Source organism: Phoca vitulina, unplaced genomic scaffold (genome assembly GCF_004348235.1).
Source record: "Phoca vitulina isolate PV1807 unplaced genomic scaffold, GSC_HSeal_1.0 scaffold19, whole genome shotgun sequence".
Taxonomy (NCBI): domain Eukaryota; kingdom Metazoa; phylum Chordata; class Mammalia; order Carnivora; family Phocidae; genus Phoca; species Phoca vitulina.
In genome coordinates, this window is record NW_022589722.1 from 10,265,117 (window position 1) to 10,286,327 (window position 21,211).

Below are 21,211 nucleotides of genomic sequence, written 5' to 3' on the forward strand. Positions count from 1 at the left end.
GGTACATATTGTCAAAAACATGATATAACTATTGATAGTCCCAAATCGGGGGCATAAATTGTGAAATATAATATAATCATGGTTCTTTTTTTACTTAACCATATATATTTCATATGTAATGACAGATTTTTAAAAATCAAGGCAAAAAATAAAAATGGTGGACATTTGAATTGTTACATTTTGTGGAGGGGATGACTTGTGCCAGGTTCTCTGCCTCTGAGTTCTGTGCCTGTCCTGTCCATTCATCCTCTCCAAGTCTTGTAATCATGTCAGAGAGAAAGAGATGGAACTCCTAGCTCCCAAGGATTACAGGTGATGTGGACACCACCTTTTGTTTTCCAGGTTAGCTCATAGGTCCCAGATTTCCAATTTGAGATGGGCACCTTCTCTGGTTTTACTTTTGTGAATGAAGTCCCAAATCTCTGGTGTTACCTTGGCGACCTCTTTCCATGTAATAGTCATCTGAAAATGATATCTTCCTGGCATCCTCATTACTGCCCTCTGTTTTCGTTGTATTTAATTCTAGAAATGAAAACAAAAGGGAGAGAGATGGGGGGAGAACACTTCTAAGAATGAAAGGTTTGTCTCATGGTGAAGGTAGAGTTACTGTGAGAACTTACAAGGACAGAAATATAGGATGGGGACATTGTAACAAGCAAATGTATGATGCTGACGGCAAGGGCTGGTCTCTGGACCAGGCAGAATGGAGGGGAACTGACCTGCAGGGCATGAGGAGGTCTCTATTTCCTGCATCAGTCAACAGCCTGATAACTTCTATAATCCCCATGTCAGCCATTCACTCCTCTGGACTGAGGGACTCATTGCTTTCTGAGCATCCTCTAGTTAAAGGACAAGTCTAGGGGCATTGAATTTTAAGCTGCTAAATGCAATTACTTCCTGATTTTCCTTTCTATAGGTTTTCTCTCTTGTCAGTGTATTGAGTTTAACCAGGTGCCATCATTGTGCTCACTACTCAAAACAGTCATGTACAAATGATCTAATTCAATCACAGCAAAGTGAGCTGTGACAGCCGTCACTACTGTGCTGGTAACTGTTTAACCATCGCCTCTCCGGAAGAGTTCTCCCTGGTTTGTAGTTTGCTGGCTTCTATGGGGTAAATGCTCTTACCCCAGAGTCTCAGGATCACCTCTCAGCTGAAGACTCTGCAGAGAACTCTCTGTGTAGCTCTCTCTTCTCCAGTACTCTGTTCTGGGAACTCCAGCCTCCCTACACCCTTAGCTCTGTCCTTGCAATTCATGGGGACTGCTGGGCTCGTCCTCCCTCTGCTGCATCCTGGAAATGCTCCCCAGGCACTATACTGAGGCCATCATTTGGCTCATCTCATTTGTCTCTCCTCTCTCATGGATCGTTCTGCTTCTCTTCTTGGTGCCTGATGCCTGAAACCTATTGCTTCATATATTTTTCAGATTTTTTTAGGCAGGAGGGTAAGTCTGGTCCATGTTACCCCAATGGTGCTAGAAGTGGTAGTTTTCCTCTTTGATTTGTAACCCCATTTAATCACTTATTCGATTCTTAAATATAATAGATCTATTTTTGGTCCATTGAGCTGACTTCCTAATACCAGTACCATGCGGTGTTAATTTCTGAGACTCTGATAATATATTATATAATACTTTAAAAGATTAGTAATACTGGGGCGCCTGGGTGGCTCAGTGTGTTAAGCAACTGACTCTTGATTTTGGCTCAGGTTATGATCTCAGTCAGGGTCCTGAGACGGAGCCCCACATTGGACTCCATGCTCAGCAAGGAGCCTACTTGGGATTCTCTCCCTCTGCCCCTCCCGCTCCCGCGCACACTCACGCTCTCTCTAAATAAATTAATTAATTAATTAAATCTTAAAAAAATAATATCAGAGATAGTGGGAATCCTTGTTCAGGTTCTGCTTAAAATAGGAATTCTGACTGTTTAATAAATAACAAACAAATAAATATTGAAACAATATTTGAGAATTAGAGCTATTTACTTAATTGAAATTAAGAATATGTGACTCACTTGTTAGTACTGGAAGACTGACATTCATACTCTCTCTACTCTTTGTCATCTGCGCCCTTTTCAGCGCTTGTTGGATTTGCCAGTGTTTTGGAGACAATTTCAGCAGAAAAAATCCGTATTTCATGTACTCTCTAAGGAGGAATTCTGTTTTTGCTATCTCACTACTCAAAAGAAATGAAGATATCATTAGAAATATCCATGTGAAAGCATGTTCATAAAAAAAAAGGTTTCACAAAATTTGTTCCCTTGATTATGTATTTGAATAATAATTTACATAACAAAAATTGTTAAGTAGGGTCATAAAAATATGGGCATCAATAAGATAAAATGAGAAGAAAAAAACCCATAGGAGTGCTATTTGAATAAAACATGCCAAGGATATACACACATGGAATAGATTGATGATAGTTTTACTCATTTATTCCTGAGGGAAATGTTGTATTAAATTTTAGACATAGGAAGAAATTAGAAGGTAGCAGAAGATGGTACTTTTGTGAGAAGAATAAAGAAAACACCCACGAGCACCTACTATGGACGCACGACAGAGTACCATTTCATTCTCTGTACAGCACTTTACAGTCGGTATAATTCCCATCTTTTGGAAAAAGAAATGAATGAATTGCAAAGTCATCTGTCTACTAAATGGCAGAGCCGGCACTCAAACCCGGGTCTGGCTGACTCAGATGCCCAAGCTTTCACCACCAATATCCAGGGACTTGGCCTGAAAGCCTCTCCCCAGCCTCACAGTGCTTTCCCATAATCGTGTTACAAAGTGGACCTTGAAGGAATGTTTACAATAACAATGAAGTCCCTTGTGAAAGGGTGGTCCACCCATATCCTTCCAGGCGTCCTTAATCATACCATCTTCAATACCCTTATCAATATTACTCCTACACCAGTATCTTCAGCTCCGGGACTTCTTTCAGGCAGTGCCTTCCTTCAGCCCTGATGTGAGCGTGAGATTCAAGAGTCAATAATCAGCTGGCTCACGTATCACACTGAAGGATGTTGGGAGCCCCTCATTCTACTACCACTTTGTTATCAGATTGAAAGCCTCCCAGAGGTGTTACAAGAACAGGGTTAAAATGGCTAGCATTGGACAACTTCCAAGCAAAAGCTTCAGAACAAGCTCCCTTACCCTTTGTAAACAGATTTCCAGCCCTACCTGCAGTGGACGACCTTCCTGGGCCATCTCAAGCCCATAAAGAAAGAAAGAAAAAGGAAATAAATAGCAGGCGCCTGTATCCTTTGTGCTGTTTCCCAGCTTGTTTTTCATGACCTTTTGCTCCTTTCTAGGATGATGAGACACATATACACTAAGCAAGTTCTTTTCAGCAAGGCTGTTTACTGGGTGGCCATTGTGCATAAATATAATACTCTTTGCAAGCCTAGAGGCTGCTGCTCTCGTTCTACAAATAGAACAGAATCTTCTAATTACATGATGGAGTGAAGGAAGGAAGGGAATTCTCCACCTTGGAATGCCTTCAACTTTAGGCTCCTACAATAGAAGAGGCTCTGTAGCCAGAATGTGTTTGAAAACACACATTCTGTTAGTAACAACTGGTTTCTAAGAAACTACCATCCAATTCATTTGCTGTATTTTAGACAAGTTGTTGTCCTCTTCTCCGAAAACTCTAGGACTTGGTTTTAGAGGAAAGGTAAGTATCAAATCCTCAAAAAGAAAAAAAAAAAAAAAGTTTTTGTCATGAAATTCCTGTCCAAGAATGATGATAGAAGGAAGCTTCTTTAGATACTTAAAATTAGACCAAGTGAGATACACTTGACCACAGAAGAAAACATCTGGGCTTGAAAGAAAAAAAAAAGAGTGGTGGGTGGGATAATAATTTTATCCCAACTCCCCTTCCTGTAATTTTTGTCATTATAAATCCTGGTTTTTAATATCAATTCTAGGTTCAACTAAGTGGAAGTGCCAATTATAGTTGAGAGGTAATTGTAAAAATGAATCCCAATTTCAGAGATGTTAAAATGTGGAAAGAAATATGCCTTCGAACGAATGAAAGAGGACACTTAGAAAATAATTTATGGTTTACTTTTAACATTGGCTTGCTTCTTTTCAACCAATTTCTAGGCTTCTACACTGACAAGTTACAGAAATTTTTCAGCCAGAGGTCACTGTACTCTGATAACCAGGCAGAGACGGAAGGACCTTGATCGACAGATTACTTATTTAAAAATGAGGTCATACTTAGGAAGTCATCAACTGTTAAGGAATATTCCCACGTAGGTCTGCCTAGGCACATGTAGGTTTCACCAGGGCTGGGACGTTCGAGAAGGAAAAGATGGTGCCCTGGGCTCACCTTTTCACCGCCTGCACCTCCATACTGGCTTTCTTCAGTTCTGCTGTCATTTGGAGTTTGTTTATAGTTTCCTGTGCTGCACTGAAAAGTAACGGGGATTTGTTAGTTTGTTTTATGTTGTGTTGTATTCCGAGAAACTAAAAAGAAAAGAGGGAGGGAAAAAGGCAATTTGGCCAGAGTGAAAAAAAACGAACGTTTTAAGAGCATCTGCAGATCTCTGGTCATTTTCTCGAAGGAACTCTTCAAAGGCCATTGCATCTTCTTGGAGCTTTTTTTCGGCTCTTGTGAGTTGCCGTTCCTTTGCTACCATGTGTTTTTCAAACTTTTTAATTGTATTTCTTTTGGTTGACAGGGCATACTAGGAATATTGAAAACAGAAGTGCACATTATGGCACATTTCCAGCTCATTGCTAGTACATTTCAACAGTCTCATAATAAAGGGAAAATAACTTGCATAGTAAGAGATCACATGTATTAGAAATAATAGCATGCCAAGTTTTGAGATGATAGCCTTTATTTTATGAAGGAATTTATTTGGGGATTGTTAGAAGGGAGACTAATTCCTCTCTTTCACTTTTATGAAGAGGCTCAATATTGTTCCAACATGGCTTTGTCCCACAAATCAAAAGTAGCTACATATCCCCTCAGGCTCTATCCTAAAAAATAAAAATAAAAAACAAAAACAAAAAACTACATATCTCTCCAAAGAGGAGGTCTACCTGGTATTATCCACAATATACCTCCAGTATTTCTGGGCATTGGGAAATACTGTCGTCCGCAGTGGCAAAGCCGCCTCCATTAGGAAGGAGCACCGGAGAAGGAGGTTTGCACCCTGCTATACCCGTGACACATTCCTCCAAGCTGCCCGAGGGGAGGAGTGTTTAACCAGCCTTCAAGAACCCTGGGTAAATCCCCAAATACAACTACGATATCTAGCTTTTATTTATTTTTTTTAGTTACAGACTATAAGAGTTCACTATGGTTTTTAATGCCATGCATGAACAAGGAATTATAAATATAAGTCACATACATTATAATATAAATGAATTTAAAATATGTAAATGAGATCATTTTAAAGAAATACCAACCAGGGAACCAGGGGCCAGATAAAGTCACCAGAGGTCGTCAGTAGAGGAGGGGCACGTGTGGAGAACAGACTGAGTGTAGGGAGCAAAAGTGGAGGCAGACCAGTGTTCAGAAGTTATAACAATAATTCATGCAGGTGATACTGGTGACGTGGATTACAGTGGTAGCAGGCGAAGTCATGAAAAGCACTGTGAGTATGGATATATTGGGAAAAAAATACATTTGAAAGTATATTCGGATGTGGGTTGTAGGTAGGCGAGTTGAGGATAGCTCCAACGTTTTTGGCCTAAGCAACTGGAAAAATGAAATCACTACTCACTGCGATGGGGGCACTGCACGAGATGCAGATTTGCAGGGGTAATGAAGAGTATAGAAGGGCAAAACTTTGGAAATGGGAAGTCTGAGGTGCCTACTGGGCATCTAAGTGGAGATGTTAAGAACTACAGTTGCCTTTGTGAGTCTGGAGTTCAGGGAAGACGATCAGGGTAGAGAAATAAGTTTGGAAGTTGTTAATGGGGAAAGTGGAATTTAGAGCCATGGGCCTGGAGGAGCGTAGATAAGCACAGGGCGAGGAGTGAGTCCGAGGGCGTTCCAACATTTGGAGGTCAGGGAGAAGAAGAAGAAAAGAAAACTGTGAGGAAGCGAGCAGCCAGTGATGAGGAAGGACCGAGACTGTGGGTCCTGGAAACCAGCTGAAGAAGACATTTCAAGAAAGAGGAAGTGACCGAATGAGCTAACTGCTGCGGAAGGGGAAGGAAAAGGAAGACCGTGAGGTGACGATTTGAACTTGGCAATGGGAAGGTCACTGAGAACCTTGACAAAAGCAGTTTTGGTGGAATGATGAGGACAAAAGCCCAACTGAAGTTGTTTAGGAAAGGATCAGAGGGGCAATAGATCTGGAGCATGTAATGAAAAAATAAACTGTCAAGGTGAAAATTTGGCAATGCTCTGCCAGAGGTCTTCTGTTTGACTAATGGGAGAAAGAAATTATTTTTACTACCTCTAGCAGAAACCGGTCTCTCTGGTCATTAATAAATTCATGAATAGTCCTTTTTGTGTCCGTACCTTCAAAGAAAATTGAAATAGACTTAGGTTTAGTTCATTATCCCTCAAGAGCTTCTATAAAATAAAAGCTATGTAATTAAATTACTGTATTTGGCGTGTATCTGACTTAAAAAACCACTATCTCTTCAAGTAAACTTTTTTCCTAATCACTAAAAAACTAATTTCATAATAGTAATTACCATTTATTTTGTGTCCATCAAATTCCAAGAACTTTATTAGACACTTTAAATAAATCATTTTATTTGATCCTAACAATAACCCCAATGAGGTACATATTTCTGTACCCATCCTGTATGTGAGCTCAGAGATGTCAAGATGCTTGCCCAAGATAACGGAGCTAACACGTGGCAGAAGGGGCATATGATTCCTAAGCCTGTGCTGAAGGAGACGGAGCTGTTTTAAATCTTAGTGTTTTGGCCAATCTGGATATAAAACCGAAGTCTTTTGGCAAAATGCGTGTGGGGATCACAAACCAAATTTACTGCATGAAAGAAAAAGATGACAACTAGCTTTACCATCTAGCAATAAAAAAAGACCAAAGTTTCCTTTCAAGGTTTATTCGTTCTGGAAAAATTACACATAGGCTGCATTTCAACAATGTTCGCTTCATGAAAAACCAACAGAATGTGGTATAGAACAAAGTCTCTTGATTAAAACGTAAATAGAAGTAGAAACAAAACAGTGTTTCCCAAATAACCAGTGAGCCCGCGCTGCACTGGGGAGCCCACAGTCTCCTTGGGTCATATTCCGCCTCCGCCTCTTACTAGCCATGAGGACGTGAGTAAACTACTCACCCTTTCCAAGCCTCAGATTCCTTGTCTGTAAAAATGAGGATCCTAATAGTGGTAGATTGTATTATTGTTCCAAACTATTTTCTGCCCCTGCCTGGAAGAAGATTATCTCTCCCTCTCTTCACTGGTATCGGGCTTGACCATTGACTTGATTTGGCTCACAGAATGCCAGTGGAAGTGATCTGTGTGGCTGCCAAGCATAAGTTGTAAGAACCACCACTGGTTCCCTCTTCCTCCCTCTGCCTTAACTCCAGCAACATACCAGTCAGGGGTTGATCCTTCAGTGCAGGACACATTGAAAAGCACCACCGTTGAAAGGTGAATGACAAATAAACTTATGTTGTTGCAAGGCACTGAAATTTAGGAATGGTTTATGAGCACAGCACAAATCAGTCTAAGTGGGTTATTGCTATTATCTCTACCTCATAGTGGTATTGTGAGAAGGAAGTGAAGCAACATGCTGTAAAACACAGAGGGGCAGAGGGAGAGGGAGAGAGAGAATCTTAAGCAGGTTCCACACCCAGTGTGTCAAGAGTAGACGCTTAACTGACTGAGCCACCCAGGTACCCCAACACATAATAACTTCTTAACAATTGTTAGCTATTATTAAAAATACAATTTGAATGAGTAAACACTTAATTTTTCCAGGTCAATAATAATAGCAGCAATAAAATGATTATTTTAATCATTAAAAAATAGTTCTGTAATTATGGGTGACAAACAACAAGCCTTGGAGTCAGACAGGCATTGGTTTGAATTCTGCATCCACCTAGTGACCTTTAATTAGTGATTCAATCTCACTGAGCCATTTTCATCAGAGGAGAAGAGACAGAAATATCTAATAGCATTTTGTTGAGGATTAGATAAAATAATATATGTGAAAGTAATAAGCACCTAGTTATAATGGTTTTCTTTTTAACACATAAAAGCTTTTTATTATAGAAATCCTCAACATTCATAAAATTAGAGCCATAAAATGAACTGTCTGTACCTCTCACCTACTTCAGCACAATCAACATCTTACCTCTCTTGTTTCATCTATTGTCACCCCTCAGTTTCCCCCTCACTAGAACATTTTAAAGCAAATCCAAGCCATCGTTATCATTTAATCCATAAATACTTTAGTATTTATTTATCAGATAAAAAAGTTTTAAAACATAGCCATAATACAACTATCATCCCAAACAAAATGAACATGCACCTCCAAGATCTACAATTCCTTAGTATCATCTTATACCTAGTCTGGGTTCAAACTTCCCCAGTGGTCTCAAAAATAACTTTTTAGAATTAAAAAAATTAAAATCTAAACAAAGATCAATTTGGTTGGTATAACTCCTAAAGTCAGTTTTTTACCTATAACTGCCATCCCTTACTTCCTCCCAAACACTACCATTTTTCCATGCCATTTATTGGTTTAAGGAACCAAATCACGGGTGCCTGGGTGGTCGATTTTGGCTCAGGTCATGAGATCGAGCCCCACATTGGGCTCTGCACTGGGTTTGGAGTCTGCTTAGCATTCTCTTTCTCTCTCCCTCTCCCTCTGCCCCAACCCCACCCCCTCTCTCCCTCTCTTAAAAACCAAAAACAAAAACCAGACCAATTTCCCTGTAGAATTTCCTGTTTAATGGATCTGGCAGATTGCATACTCATGGTATTATTTAGCATGTGCTCAGTCTCCCATGTTTGCTTGATCAGATTCAGGTTCAATTTACTTAAAAATATTTTTAGTAGAAAAGATGCATGAAAGTGCTTACTGTAGCTTTCATTTGGTCACTTATGATGGGTCACATGAATTGGAATACATTTCAATATAAAAAAATCCTATACTGTCCATTTGCTAAATATTATAGTCATGCTTACCATTTCAGGCTACTTTAACATGATACTATCTGGCTGAGTTGATGTGATTTTATTCTTCAAGTCTAAATAGACTGGTGATAGTGGGTTTCCCATTTTGGCTCTTCTAGCTATCCGGAAGGTTTTTTAACAAAGAGACCGTGTATGACAAAACCATCTTCCAAGCACTAGTGTTCCTCAACACCAGAGTACCTCACCACTCACTGGGGATGTGATCCAGAGGTGTTTGTTGCTCTTTGAGAGTAAAACCACAGTCAAGCTGCCGGCTGCCTGGAGGGGGCACTTCTACTTTGCAGCCTAATCCATCTGTCTGTGACAGTTACCTGTGTAATTTCTTTGAGGTGATGTAGTAGTTGCCTACTATTGCATACACAAAAATAAAATAACTGGGCTCCCAAAGTAGGGGTCACTTGCCCATTTCACATCACATAGGCTTGTCTTTAATCAGAATTCAGGCAGGAAATGTAAGGTTGGGAAATGGGGGTTTCAACCAAAGCAACTCACAATTGGAAAGAGTCTGAGGGGGATTTCTTTATTTTCAATGAAAATGTCTAAATTGCTTATCTGTGTAATCAGCAGAAACTGACAACCTGATTTCCATTGCTGACAGAGCCCAGATTGTCTTGGATAATACCAAACAATTTTACCATTTCCTTTTTAAGAGTCTACTGTATGCCATTTACTGTTAAGAGACCAGTAACCCCTCTGTCACCCAGCCTGGTGTCGAGTAGGGTCATCTGCAAAGCCATATTTGCTAGTTCTCTCAGAAGTGGTAGTGGCAAGGATTTTTGAAGCTAGCCGCTTTGTGTAGAACTCTAAAACATGTCATATATTTTAAGTGCCCTTGATGACTTAGGGTTCACCATTCTACAGAGGTGAACTCTGAGACACAAGACTGGATCTAGCTATATCCTATCCGGTATAGTCACTGATACTACCATGCTGCTGACATTTGTACTTCTTCGTACAACTGTAGTGCAGAACGTGCACCTCCAAGATCTAAACAAGTTAACATGGCTTCCCTCTTCTACACTAATTATTGACTCCAAAGTTCTTTCCCAAGTGTTTCTTTTTTGTTGTTCTCTGAAGATTTTTTTTTTAATCACAGTTTGGCAAAGTTACCCAATTTTTAAGTTACCACAGCAAATCCTGGGCACTCAATATATCTTTCTTCCTCCCTTCTTCCCTTCCTTTCTTCCTTACTTTTTAATTTTAACTTAAAAATTTAGACAAGACTCATCTTGGGGGAAGATTTTATGACCCCATTATCCTAGCATTAATCACTTCAACCTCACTTCAAACTGCTTTCTGTCTCATTTGTAAGCATTTCTTGATCTGATAAGTAAGAAAAGTCCATGACATTTTGATTAACATATTGTTCCTTTTCATAGAGCAATAATTAATATCCTGTAATATTTTATCATGTTGCTCTCAAGTGCCATTAAAACAGGTTGTGTTTTTGCAACAACAGGAAAACTTATTTAATTCTGTTAGCTTCCTGATTCTGGATATATGAGCTGTATGGCGTGGAAAATAAACACTTGTCTTTAGAAAGTTTCTATATATTTCTACATTTAGAAATGAGTTTAAATGGCCTTAGCCATAACCTTTAATACTGTATCATTTTGGCAATGACTTTCTTCCTTAGAGCCATGAAAATGAGTAACAATCTATTTCTTGGAAAAGTATGTTTTCTTATTTAAAATAGATTTTGTCCCGACTCTCAGTTTCCATTTACAGAGTACCTCCCCCCAACCATAGTATGAGACAGCATACTATTTTTTTTTTTTTTACCTCCAGGAAAGCCCCTAAACCTGACATCAACAGTAAATATTCAAAACAATATTCTTAAACAGTAATCTAGACTTACCTTCTGTTAATCTTAGAATAAGAGTGGGATCTAGCCCAAATTTTTCGAATGAGCCCCTAGCTGTGTCAGAGTAGAATGCTCCTTGGCCCAGGTGTGAACGACTCTTCATTCGAGATGAAAAAGTAGACTTCTGGTAGACTTTCATGCTGCGGTTCATAATTTTTTCCTGCCCAAGTGCAAAAGTTTAAAAGAATTTCTAATATAACAAAATAATGTTGTCTTTAAAAATAGTAATCAGATATAAAAATATCATTTACAAAATAAGTCTTTTTCTCATTACTGGTAAATTTCTCATTACTAATACATTAAACAAACGACTTTGAGTTCTTAATCTCTGAGGGACCGGGTATAGTTTGCAATTCCTTCTCTTATGAAGCTGAGCACAAATATAAAGACATTCAATATTTACTAAACATGTACATCATAAATACTAGCCTGAAAAGTGTTCTGGCTTTATTTTCATTTTCATTTTTATTTTTTAATCCTTGTGTTGCCCAGCTGCAGGTAACTTGGAAATTCCACTGATTTGAAAGGACTGGTTCTGTGGAATTGAATTGAAAACTTGAGAGGAAATGGACCTCCCCAGTAGACATAAATAAATCAGCCTTTTTTAAATTCATGAATCTTTGCTCAATTTAATTTTGGACACCTTCAATAAAACTATTTAACACAAGCATAAAACCTTCACCTTACAGATGAATCTGTTATTGAGCATTTCTAGTTTCTTCATTCTAAATAGGATCAATCTTTACCTCTAGAAATAAGGAAAGCAAACCTCTTGAAATTCAAATCATGTAATAAATGGTATAATAATATAAGTAGTGAGATTAACTGCAAAGCACAGCTTTGTTAGCCTCATCTCTGGTTTAGCTTCATACCAAATAATTCTAAAATGACTCCCTCCTCCACTTTTGTTCCTACTTCCTTCTCTGCCCCTTTTCCCTAATACATACATATACATTCTCTTATCTGTATCTGGCTGGCAAATTTTAACTTACTCTTAACAATTCAGCTCTGGCTATGTCTTCAGTTAAGTCTTTGTGTGCGTGCGTGCACAGAGACAACCGCACACACACATACACACCACCACCACAATTATCCTTCTCTCCAACAAAGATGGTCACTCCTTTCTCTACATGTCCTTTGCTCTATTACTGTATTTTATCAACTCTAAGATACCATTTATTGTAGATGCACTATTGTTTTATGCACTGGCATGGCAACCCATCTATATAAGCTGGATCCCAATTTCAGGAATGAGAAAATGTGAAAAAATTATGGGCATTAGAATCAATGAAGTGGGATCTACCATACTTGTCATATGTGATGGTCACAGTGTGTCTGTCTTCCCCCAGGGGGCAGTGATCATTAGGTCCTTACCATGGGCTGGATGTTGTTCCTGTTGTACGTGCTTATACCCCAGCACAGTGTGCGATGCATACACCCACACCTGACCCCTTGTCTTAACCCAGCAAAGTTCATAAAAGTGATGGATAAGAGGATAAATTTCTAACATTAATTTGGATTGGGCTTTTAATCAAACTTTACCTTTTTCTTTGCTGCCATTTCATTTTCTTTGAAAAGAAACAGATCTTTGAAAAAGATCTTATATGGCTTGTCTTTTTGGACTGAGTCATCTTTTCCTTTATCTGTTAAAAAAAGAAAAAAAAGAAAAAGAAAAACATGTGTCATCCCTGCTCTGTTGACCAGAAGGGCAAGGCTTCCACCAGCCAGAATGGAGCAGGTGGATAGGTGGGTCTCTGGGAGGAGAACACAGGCAGCCTCTGTCTCTCCAATTGAGGCAGAGATTCAGGGCCTGGATCGCAAGGGCCAAAGACACAGCTCATCTGTCTGTTTCCCATGGCACCAAGTACAGTGCTTAATACTTAAGGGGGAATGAGTCTGTATTTGTTATGTGAATAGATAAGGGGGCCTATTACAGGATAGTGGGATCATATTTTGAGGCATTAAGATTTTGCTTCTTCCCATCGCTACAAATATATGTACTATTACCATTACACTGCCCTTTCGGTAGCAATAGACACAGCCACTACCCTTAGGGACATCCTCGGTCCATACTAGAGAGTCATCCAAAAAAAAAAAAAACCAAAAAAACCAAAGATAATGATAAGTATTGGCAAGGGTGTGGAGGAATTGGAATCTTAACATTCTGCTAATGGCAATGCAAAATAATGCAGCCACTTTGGAAAACAGCCTCAAAAAGTTGAGCATATAGTTGCCATGTGACCCAGCCATTCCACTCCTAGAAATGAAAACATATGTCCACATGAAAACTTGTACATGAATATTTATAGCAGTATTATACATAATAGTCAACAGATAGAAACAACCCAAATATCCATCAACTGATGAATGGATAAACAAAATGTGGTATAGCCATACAATGGAATATTAATCAGACATACGAAGGATACATACTCTAAGACTGATGAAACTTGGAAATATTATACTAAGTGAAAGAAGCCACATGAAATCCCTACATTATAAGATTCCATTATATTCCATGAAATGTCTAGAATAGGCACATCCATGGAGCCAAAAGGGAGATTAGTGGTTGCTTAGGGCTGGTGGGGAGTTAGGGGGTTATGGCTAAGGGGTGCAAGGTTTCTTTCTGAGATGATAAAAATGTTCTAAAATGGACTGAGAATTGGATGTTTGCCCAGGGATTCAGTTGGGAAAGTGGGGAATGTCTGGGATAGAAACCTCAGGCAGGTTTATCTGTAGGTAATGGGTTAGGAAGAAAGAAAATTGCAGAGTGGAAGCTTTGAGCTCAACACGGAGTGTGCGGTGTTCTGATCACCTCCGATTCACCTTGTGGGTAAAGGAAGGACCCCCTGCCCCAAATAGTATGAGATGACCGAACATATGACACTCTACTCTGGACTGATGAGATAGATAGCGGTTTATTAGTCACTTATACTCAAGTGCTGGGGAGGAGGACACCACCTGCCATGCAGGGCCACGTCAGGAGCAGAGTGAAACAGAGGGATGGCAGGAAGCAGGCTTTGTAGTAACGAGAGGGTGAGGTGCCCCCTGCTTCCCCGAAGAGGATATAATTGACTTGTGAAACCCATCAGGATGAAAACCAGTAGAGTATAACTGGTCCAGCTGATGAGGAAATTGCTGGGTGGGGAACGTGTCTCACTGGGTGGAAGTCAAATCTGGCAAGAACAGGAAGACTTACAGTTAGGTCTTTGTGGCTCTGTGAGGCTCAAAGATGCCAAGGCAATACATGAAATCTTAGGCCTTATAATACATGAGCAAAGACAGGTGAGGGTGGGTCCAGGCAGCTGGGCTTGGAGACAGCAGGAGTATGGAAGGGCATAGCCAACAGGCTGAGGCCCAGGAGGAGGCAACAGAAGTCAAAGACCAAAAGGGACTTGGGGTTGAGAGGCATACAGAGTTCATGACCTGTACCCTATATCACCACTCTCAGGCCAGAGCTAGACCCAACATCCCAGGATGGGACCACTGATGCTGTCCAAAGGGTGATCATTGGTAGGCTGGACATCTCTCCCTCAACCAACCCTCTCTCCTCCCAAGATAAACCTCACAAACTTACTGTCCACCCCACCCTTGGTGGCTTAAAGTCTTGAATGCCCGAGTTTAAATCCCGTCCAACCAAGTTTCAGTGTCCTGGATTCACAAGATATTTTTCCCCCTCCAAGTCCAAAGCCAAGTTCCTTTTGGTTATAAAGAAATAGAAAAAACTAAACTCTAAACACCAAGTATATTAGTTTCCTATGGCTGCTATAATAAACTATAAACTTGGCAGCTTAAGACAACGGAACTTTATTCTCTCACAGTCCTGGAGTTCAGGAGTCCATAATCAAGGTGTCAGCAGGACTATGCTCCCTCCAAAGGCTCTGTGGGGGAATCCTTCCTTGTCTCTTCAAACTTCTGGTGGCTTCAGGCATTCATTGGCCATGTAACTTCAATCTTTGCTTCTGTGTTCACAGGGACTTCTTTTTCTCCCAAAGACACGTGTCATTTAGGATTTAGGACCCACCGTTAAGTCCAGGATGATCTCGTCTTGAGGTCCTTACCTCAATTACATTTGAAAGACCCTTTTGCCAAATAAGGTCACGTTGCAGGGGTTAGGACACGGAGAGCTACCATTTTGGAGGGACCACTTTCAACCCATTCTAACAAGTTTTTGTTATAAAATTGTTATAAACTGAATGAGTGAATTATAAACTCACTCTAAGCACTGGCCCTTAGCCAACCCTTCTCCCCACCTGAATCACTTCCTAGTCTCACAGAAATGGGGCCACTATAACAAATCACAACAAAAAGAGGGCCTTAAAACCGCAGACATTGATTCTCTCACAGTCCTGAAAGCCAGAAGTCTAAGATGAAGGTGTTGGCTTGGTTCCTTCCAGAGTTTCTGTGGGAGAATCCATGGCATGACTTTCCCCGAGCCCATGGAAAGTGCCTACAGAGTGCCTGTTACCTGTAACACACTCTTGGTGTTATCCAATGTTCAAAGCTTTGTCAAATTTGTAAGTGACAAAGAAGTTATTCTTCTATACCGATCAATATGAATTCCTTGTTTACTTGTAAAGAAGCAGGAGGAGGAGAGAAAGGCTGGAAAAGGAAAGGAGAGGACAGATTTTGATAAAATGTAGTTATTCATGTCCTTTATTATGACAAATAATTAGTTAATTGTCTTATGTTATGAAATTCCCTAGCAATCTAGGTAAATATGACCATTTATTGCCTCTCTGATGTGAAGATTTTTCTTTGCGGAATTAAAAAGTGGAAGAGAACCTTCTCAGCAGGCCATTCATAAACTCTTTACATAGAAAGGCCATGTCTGATGCTTGTCGTTTGGTATTTTCCTTTTGCTACGTGCCCCGATTCACTGTGGAGACTGACCATACCAGGCACAAAGCAAGAGCTCATTGACAGATTTCCTCTTTACCTTCAGGAGCCAGTGATATCGGCAAAAAATGTGATGACATTTTGTCTCCTGGCCCTGTCCAAAGAAAAGGAAAGACATTAAAAATAAATGCTGTAAGCCTGAGCATCGGGTGATGTATCACTAAATGGTACACCTGAAACTAAAGAACATTGCATGTTAACTAACTGGAATTGAAATAAAAATTTAAAAAAAAAAAAATTCTGTAAACCTTGCGTAAAGGGGCAAATTCAACAGCCAGTGATTCCAAATAGCCTTCATTGCTTTTAAAAGCACAACCTCTTTGGCCCAGCAATTCCAAATCTGGGAACTTATCCCAAGAAAATAATCAGGTAAGTGGGCAAAAAATAGTATGTACAATAATGTTTGTTGACGTGTTATTTAATAAACAGGGAGTTGATTAAATAAGTCCGGTATACCCATAACACGGATTGCCGCGTGGCCCCTCAAAACAATTCTGTAGTCACTATTCTCTCCGTTAACTATATATTAAAAGTGAAAAACAAAATATTTCAAAAGGGTGGGAGTAGCGTGGATAAAAAAAACACCTGCCAAATCAGATGTTTTGAAAAGTTGTTTACCAAACATTAATAGGGGTGGTCTTTGATTTGGAGCAACCTCTCCTTGAATTTCTATCAGGTTTGGGATTAGGGTTAGGTGCAAAATTTAAGGAAGTAGCCCCCAAAACTCAGTTACCAAAATAAATAACATGTTAATGCAATTTTTAAAAAATTCCAAGTCAATGCAGGAAAAAAATCCATGGTGAACAAAATATCAAGACCTTAAATACAGACAGGATCTGACTGTGTGCCCCATGACCCGGAGAGCAAGCCCCTCCCTTGCCACACCTTTGTCCGGGCCCACAGATCTCGCCTTTATGTACATTTTTGACATTTTGTTCATCATGGAATTTTTTGCATTAACTTTTATTTTTAAAAGTAGTGAATTAAAATGTTGTTTGTGTTTGCCCTCCCCTTTAGGTTTTGCACCAAAGGTAAATGTTTCCCTTGTTTCACCCTAATCCTTGTCTTGAATTTTTACACTTTTTTTATATTATTATTTCTCAATGAATTTGCATTATTTTTACAATAAAAAAAGTAACAATGCTATTTTCTTTGGGGGAAGAAAAAGGATATTCAGGAATTTATATAAAAAGGTGTGCCCACACCAGTAACAATGGGACAAACAGCCTATTTCAGGTTGCCTGTTTAAATTTTTGCCTCAGTTCTCTTAAAGAGCCACGTTGAAGAGACTCCCAGAGGCGTTTGTAGCAGATGATTAAAGATCCAGACTTTGGAACACAGAAGCCTGTTCGTTTGATATTTACAGATGTGTGAGCAAGATCATTTAACATTCAAAAAATATTTATTGAGTATCTACTGTGTGCCAGGTACTGTTCTGGATGCCAGAAACAGGACAATTTAAAAACGATGACAACAATAACAAACGACAAAAAAAAAAAACCAAAACACCACACTTTCTTCGTGGGGCCTACATTTTAATTACTTAGCAGCTCTGAGCCTCAGGTTCCTATTCCATAAAATGGGAATATAATCTCACCTCTTAAAGCTTTTTAAAGGATGCGATGACATAATGTGTATAAACAACCAAGCAGGGCACCTAGCACCCCGAGCAAACTCAGTAAGTGGGAGAAGTTTTGTGCTAATATTTACCAAGGAGAATGTGATTTTACTTCCAGTGATTATAAGAACAAAAATGAAAGAGAGAAAAGAAATTATGTTAAAGCTTATAAAAGAAAAAGACTAACAAAAACCTATGTCATTGATATTATACTTTTTCAGATTACTGAAGATTTTTTTCCACAGGCATTGAGTTCATTCTGACAGTGGAAAAGAAGGGTCGGTGAAAAATTGATGACAGTCTGTTGGGTTGATGTATTTGGAATTTGGATGGCCAATATTAGGAGGTTTTTGTATATTTACACACGCTGCACTCATCCAAATCCCTAAGATTCTGCTCACCTCTTTCTTGACATATTTTAATCTTTCAATTCTCTTATCTATCTAAATTCACTCCCCTATCCATCCCCACTTTCATTCACTTTATCCTAAGTCTACCTGCAACAAAAATCTTTATCCATGGATTCTGGCACTTTTTCCCTCCTAGAAAGACCAGAAGTTCTCATTCTTCTAAACCAACTGCTAGAGCTCTGATTCCAGCTCTCCAATAATTCATAGAACATGTTGAATGGAACCAGTAATCTCTAGAAGTTGTTATACTTCTATACTTATGTACTTTTAATCTCCCTATTGATTAATGAAGGGTTGGTGAAGAACAGAAGAGAGAAGAAGAGAGCCAGCTATTCCTAGAAGGGATTATAAGGTTCTCTGAACTAAACCAATATGATGTGCCAACCAGGAAAAGAAAGTCAAAGCCAGTGAATGTCTTTGTTGTGCAAAATAAAAATAGCATGACTAAACAAAGGCTCTGTACTGAAATAGAGGGAAAATGTCATTGGATTGCATGGCAAATGCCTGCAAATTCACATCTAAAATATATGTTTAAAAATACATATATGTTCAAATCCAACTTCTGACAAATGAAAAAGATGAAGAGCTCAGAAAAACGAGGGCTTTAAAATGGTGATGTGTGACTTCAAGCCATCGTTTTCAGAGGTGGCAGAGGCTAGTGGGGAAGAGCATGGACTCTCATTATGCTCCTTAATCCCCACGCTTCAATTTCCCCATCTTTCAAAAGGGCGGATAAGAATAGCGCCTACCTCATGAGATGGTTAAGTGAGTTAACATGTGTCCCCCACTTTGGACAGCATCAGGTGCTCAGTGAGCACCATAGCAGTGTAAGCCCATGGGGAAAGCATTCTAAAGAGGAAGGATGCCCTGTGTGTTTGAGGAACAGCAAGGAAATTCGTGGAACTTAAGCATAGTGAACAAAGTGCGGAGTGATAGATGAGATCAGAGAGATCTCGAGGGCCCTGTGGGTCATTTCCTCAGTGAAATGAGAATCTGGAATGGACCACTCCGTCTGCTGAGCTGGGAAGAGACTGTACAAGAGGGTGAGGGTGGAGTAAGGCCACCTGTTGGGAGGCTACAGTCATTGGGAGGCAAGAGATAATGGAAGTGGTGAGAGGTGGTCAGATTCTAGCTACATTTGGAAAGTAGAGCCTACAGGACTGGCTGATGGTTTGGGTGTGGGGTATGAGATAAAGAGCCCAGGAAAGAGGGCGCCTGGGTGGCTCAGTTGGTTAAGCGACTGCCTTCGGCTCAGGTCATGATCCTGGAGTCCCGGGATCGAGTCCCACATCGGGCTCCCTGCTCAGCAGGGAGTCTGCTTCTCCCTCTGACCCTCCTCCCTCTCATGCTCTCTGTCTCTCATTCTCTCTCTCGCAAATAAATAAAATCTTAAAAAAAAAAAAAAAAAAAGAGCCCAGGAAAGAAAGAATGGAGTTTTGATCGATGGAGACAGAGCAGCTGTGGGGGAAGGGGCAACTGGGAAGATCAAAGGTTCAGCTGGGAACATGTTACATTTGAGATATGTTAGACATCTAAGGGGGTATGGGTGTAAAATATACTGTTCTCCCAAGTGAACACCATACCGGTTGATTTAATTAATGCTAGCATTCCTCTAACATTATGTGGCCGCTGAGTCAGATTTTTGATGTGTATCATCACAGAGGTAGCATGGATGACCCTATGGAAAGACCTTGGCCTTGACGGCAGGCAGGTTTGAATCCTGCCTCTGGCTCTTATCAGCTCTTTCTCTTAGGCCTATCCAATGAAACTCAGTGCAACTTAGGTTCTTCTATCTGGTATGGATACTAATACCTTCCTTAACAGGCTTGTTGCAATTTTCAAACACAGGTAATGCATGCAATGTGCCTACTCACGGTAGGCTGATAGGGAAATAATTGCCTATAATTTCTTCAAGGCAGATATCCAGATCTGTCTTCTCTCTAGTCTGCTATGTCTTGTGAATAACCACCAGCATTTGAAAAGGAGGGATAATTGACGACCAGCTTTCGTAAGAAACCCTGAACTCAAATTCTCGAAACCAGTTCATTGGAGAGGAATCTACCAGCAATATCAGTGCAAACGTGGGGAACCTGACCCATCTTCGTGCACATTCTTAACATTCCAAGCCTCATGGAAGTGGAAAAAGAGGAATGGGGTTTTATAATGCCCAATCCCAAAGTCCAAGACCAACTCCAAATACAATGAACAATAACAGTATTTACCAGATACTATTTGAAGCAGTTTCTGCTTGACTTTCTCAACAACTCTCTCTGCAACTCAGTGAAAATGGATTTCCAGTTTCTCAGTAGGAGATAAAAAGCTTTGTTTATCTCCCATACGCAAACAAAGATTTAGACAGATTCAGACCTAAAGCCTTTCCGTTTTTGCCCACCTCCTTCCCACCCACTTGGACAAATACTAGGAGAAAGGGCTGTAAACTGTGTCCTTGGATGGTGTGGGGAGACCAGAGCTAGCAATTTTTTGTTTACCTGAGAGCCAGGAGCCACTAGGTCCTTGGCCTGCTCAACGACCTGCTTCTTTTGATTAGGTCAGTAGCAGAGCACAGGGATGAGGAAATTACCTTCAGCTTGACCTTTAAGGCCCCGCTGGCGTATTTTGTGTGGACTTTCCTGTTGACATTTCTGACTGCCCCTTCTGCAAACTGAAAACAAAACAAAACAAAAAAAACAAAAAACACCTGGGGGTCAAGAGGAAGGAGGAGAACAGGAGAAGACGGCCAATGTAAGATGATGTAAAAAGTACTATGTGAACTAAGAAGTGCTATGGGGATGTTGGTTATCACTGAGGAAATTATCTATAATTATGTATTTAAAAATGACCAAGGGGGAGAGAAGCCCACTCTTGTCCTTCTTGCTTCTGCAAACTTCCTGTTTGCAGGGGCTTTTCAGGCCATGTTGGATATCTGGACTGTAATCAACGCACTCCGTTCATCCACAAATCAACAGCCCCGTGAATAGAATGACCATTTCTTCTTTTTTACTTCCCCAAAACTTGGAAGCTTTCAGTTCATGGTACATTCTATGAACTCCTGGCTGAAATCTCTTGAATTTAATTGACCAAGAGGAGAAATAACAGGATTAAAATAAACTAGCAGCAGCGGCGGCAGTAGTAATAGTATAATAATAATAAGAAGAATTACACCTATTATTTAGAGCTAGGCACTGGGCAAAGTGTTTTCCATTTCATCTTCTCTAAAGCTCAAACAAGTCCATAAAACAATTACCCCATGAGGAGATGGATGAGAAAACTGAGGTTTG

General features: G+C 39.9%; 1 protein-coding gene across 1 annotated transcript in view; it reads right to left on the reverse strand.

Moving 5' to 3' along the window:
- The window catches only part of CCDC38 (coiled-coil domain containing 38), a 29,030-nt gene extending 15,724 nt beyond the window's left edge, over positions 1-13,306 (reverse strand). The window contains exons 1-7 of the mRNA XM_032416904.1: positions 12,549-13,306; positions 11,001-11,166; positions 6,418-6,482; positions 4,526-4,689; positions 4,332-4,412; positions 1,996-2,174; positions 433-522 (exon numbers count right to left, since the gene is read on the reverse strand). Coding sequence (XP_032272795.1) covers positions 433-522; positions 1,996-2,174; positions 4,332-4,412; positions 4,526-4,689; positions 6,418-6,482; positions 11,001-11,166; positions 12,549-12,692 — 889 coding nt within the window. The 5' untranslated portion in view covers positions 12,693-13,306. The remainder of the gene's footprint in view (positions 1-432; positions 523-1,995; positions 2,175-4,331; positions 4,413-4,525; positions 4,690-6,417; positions 6,483-11,000; positions 11,167-12,548) is intronic.
- Positions 13,307-21,211: the final 7,905 nt, after the last annotated feature.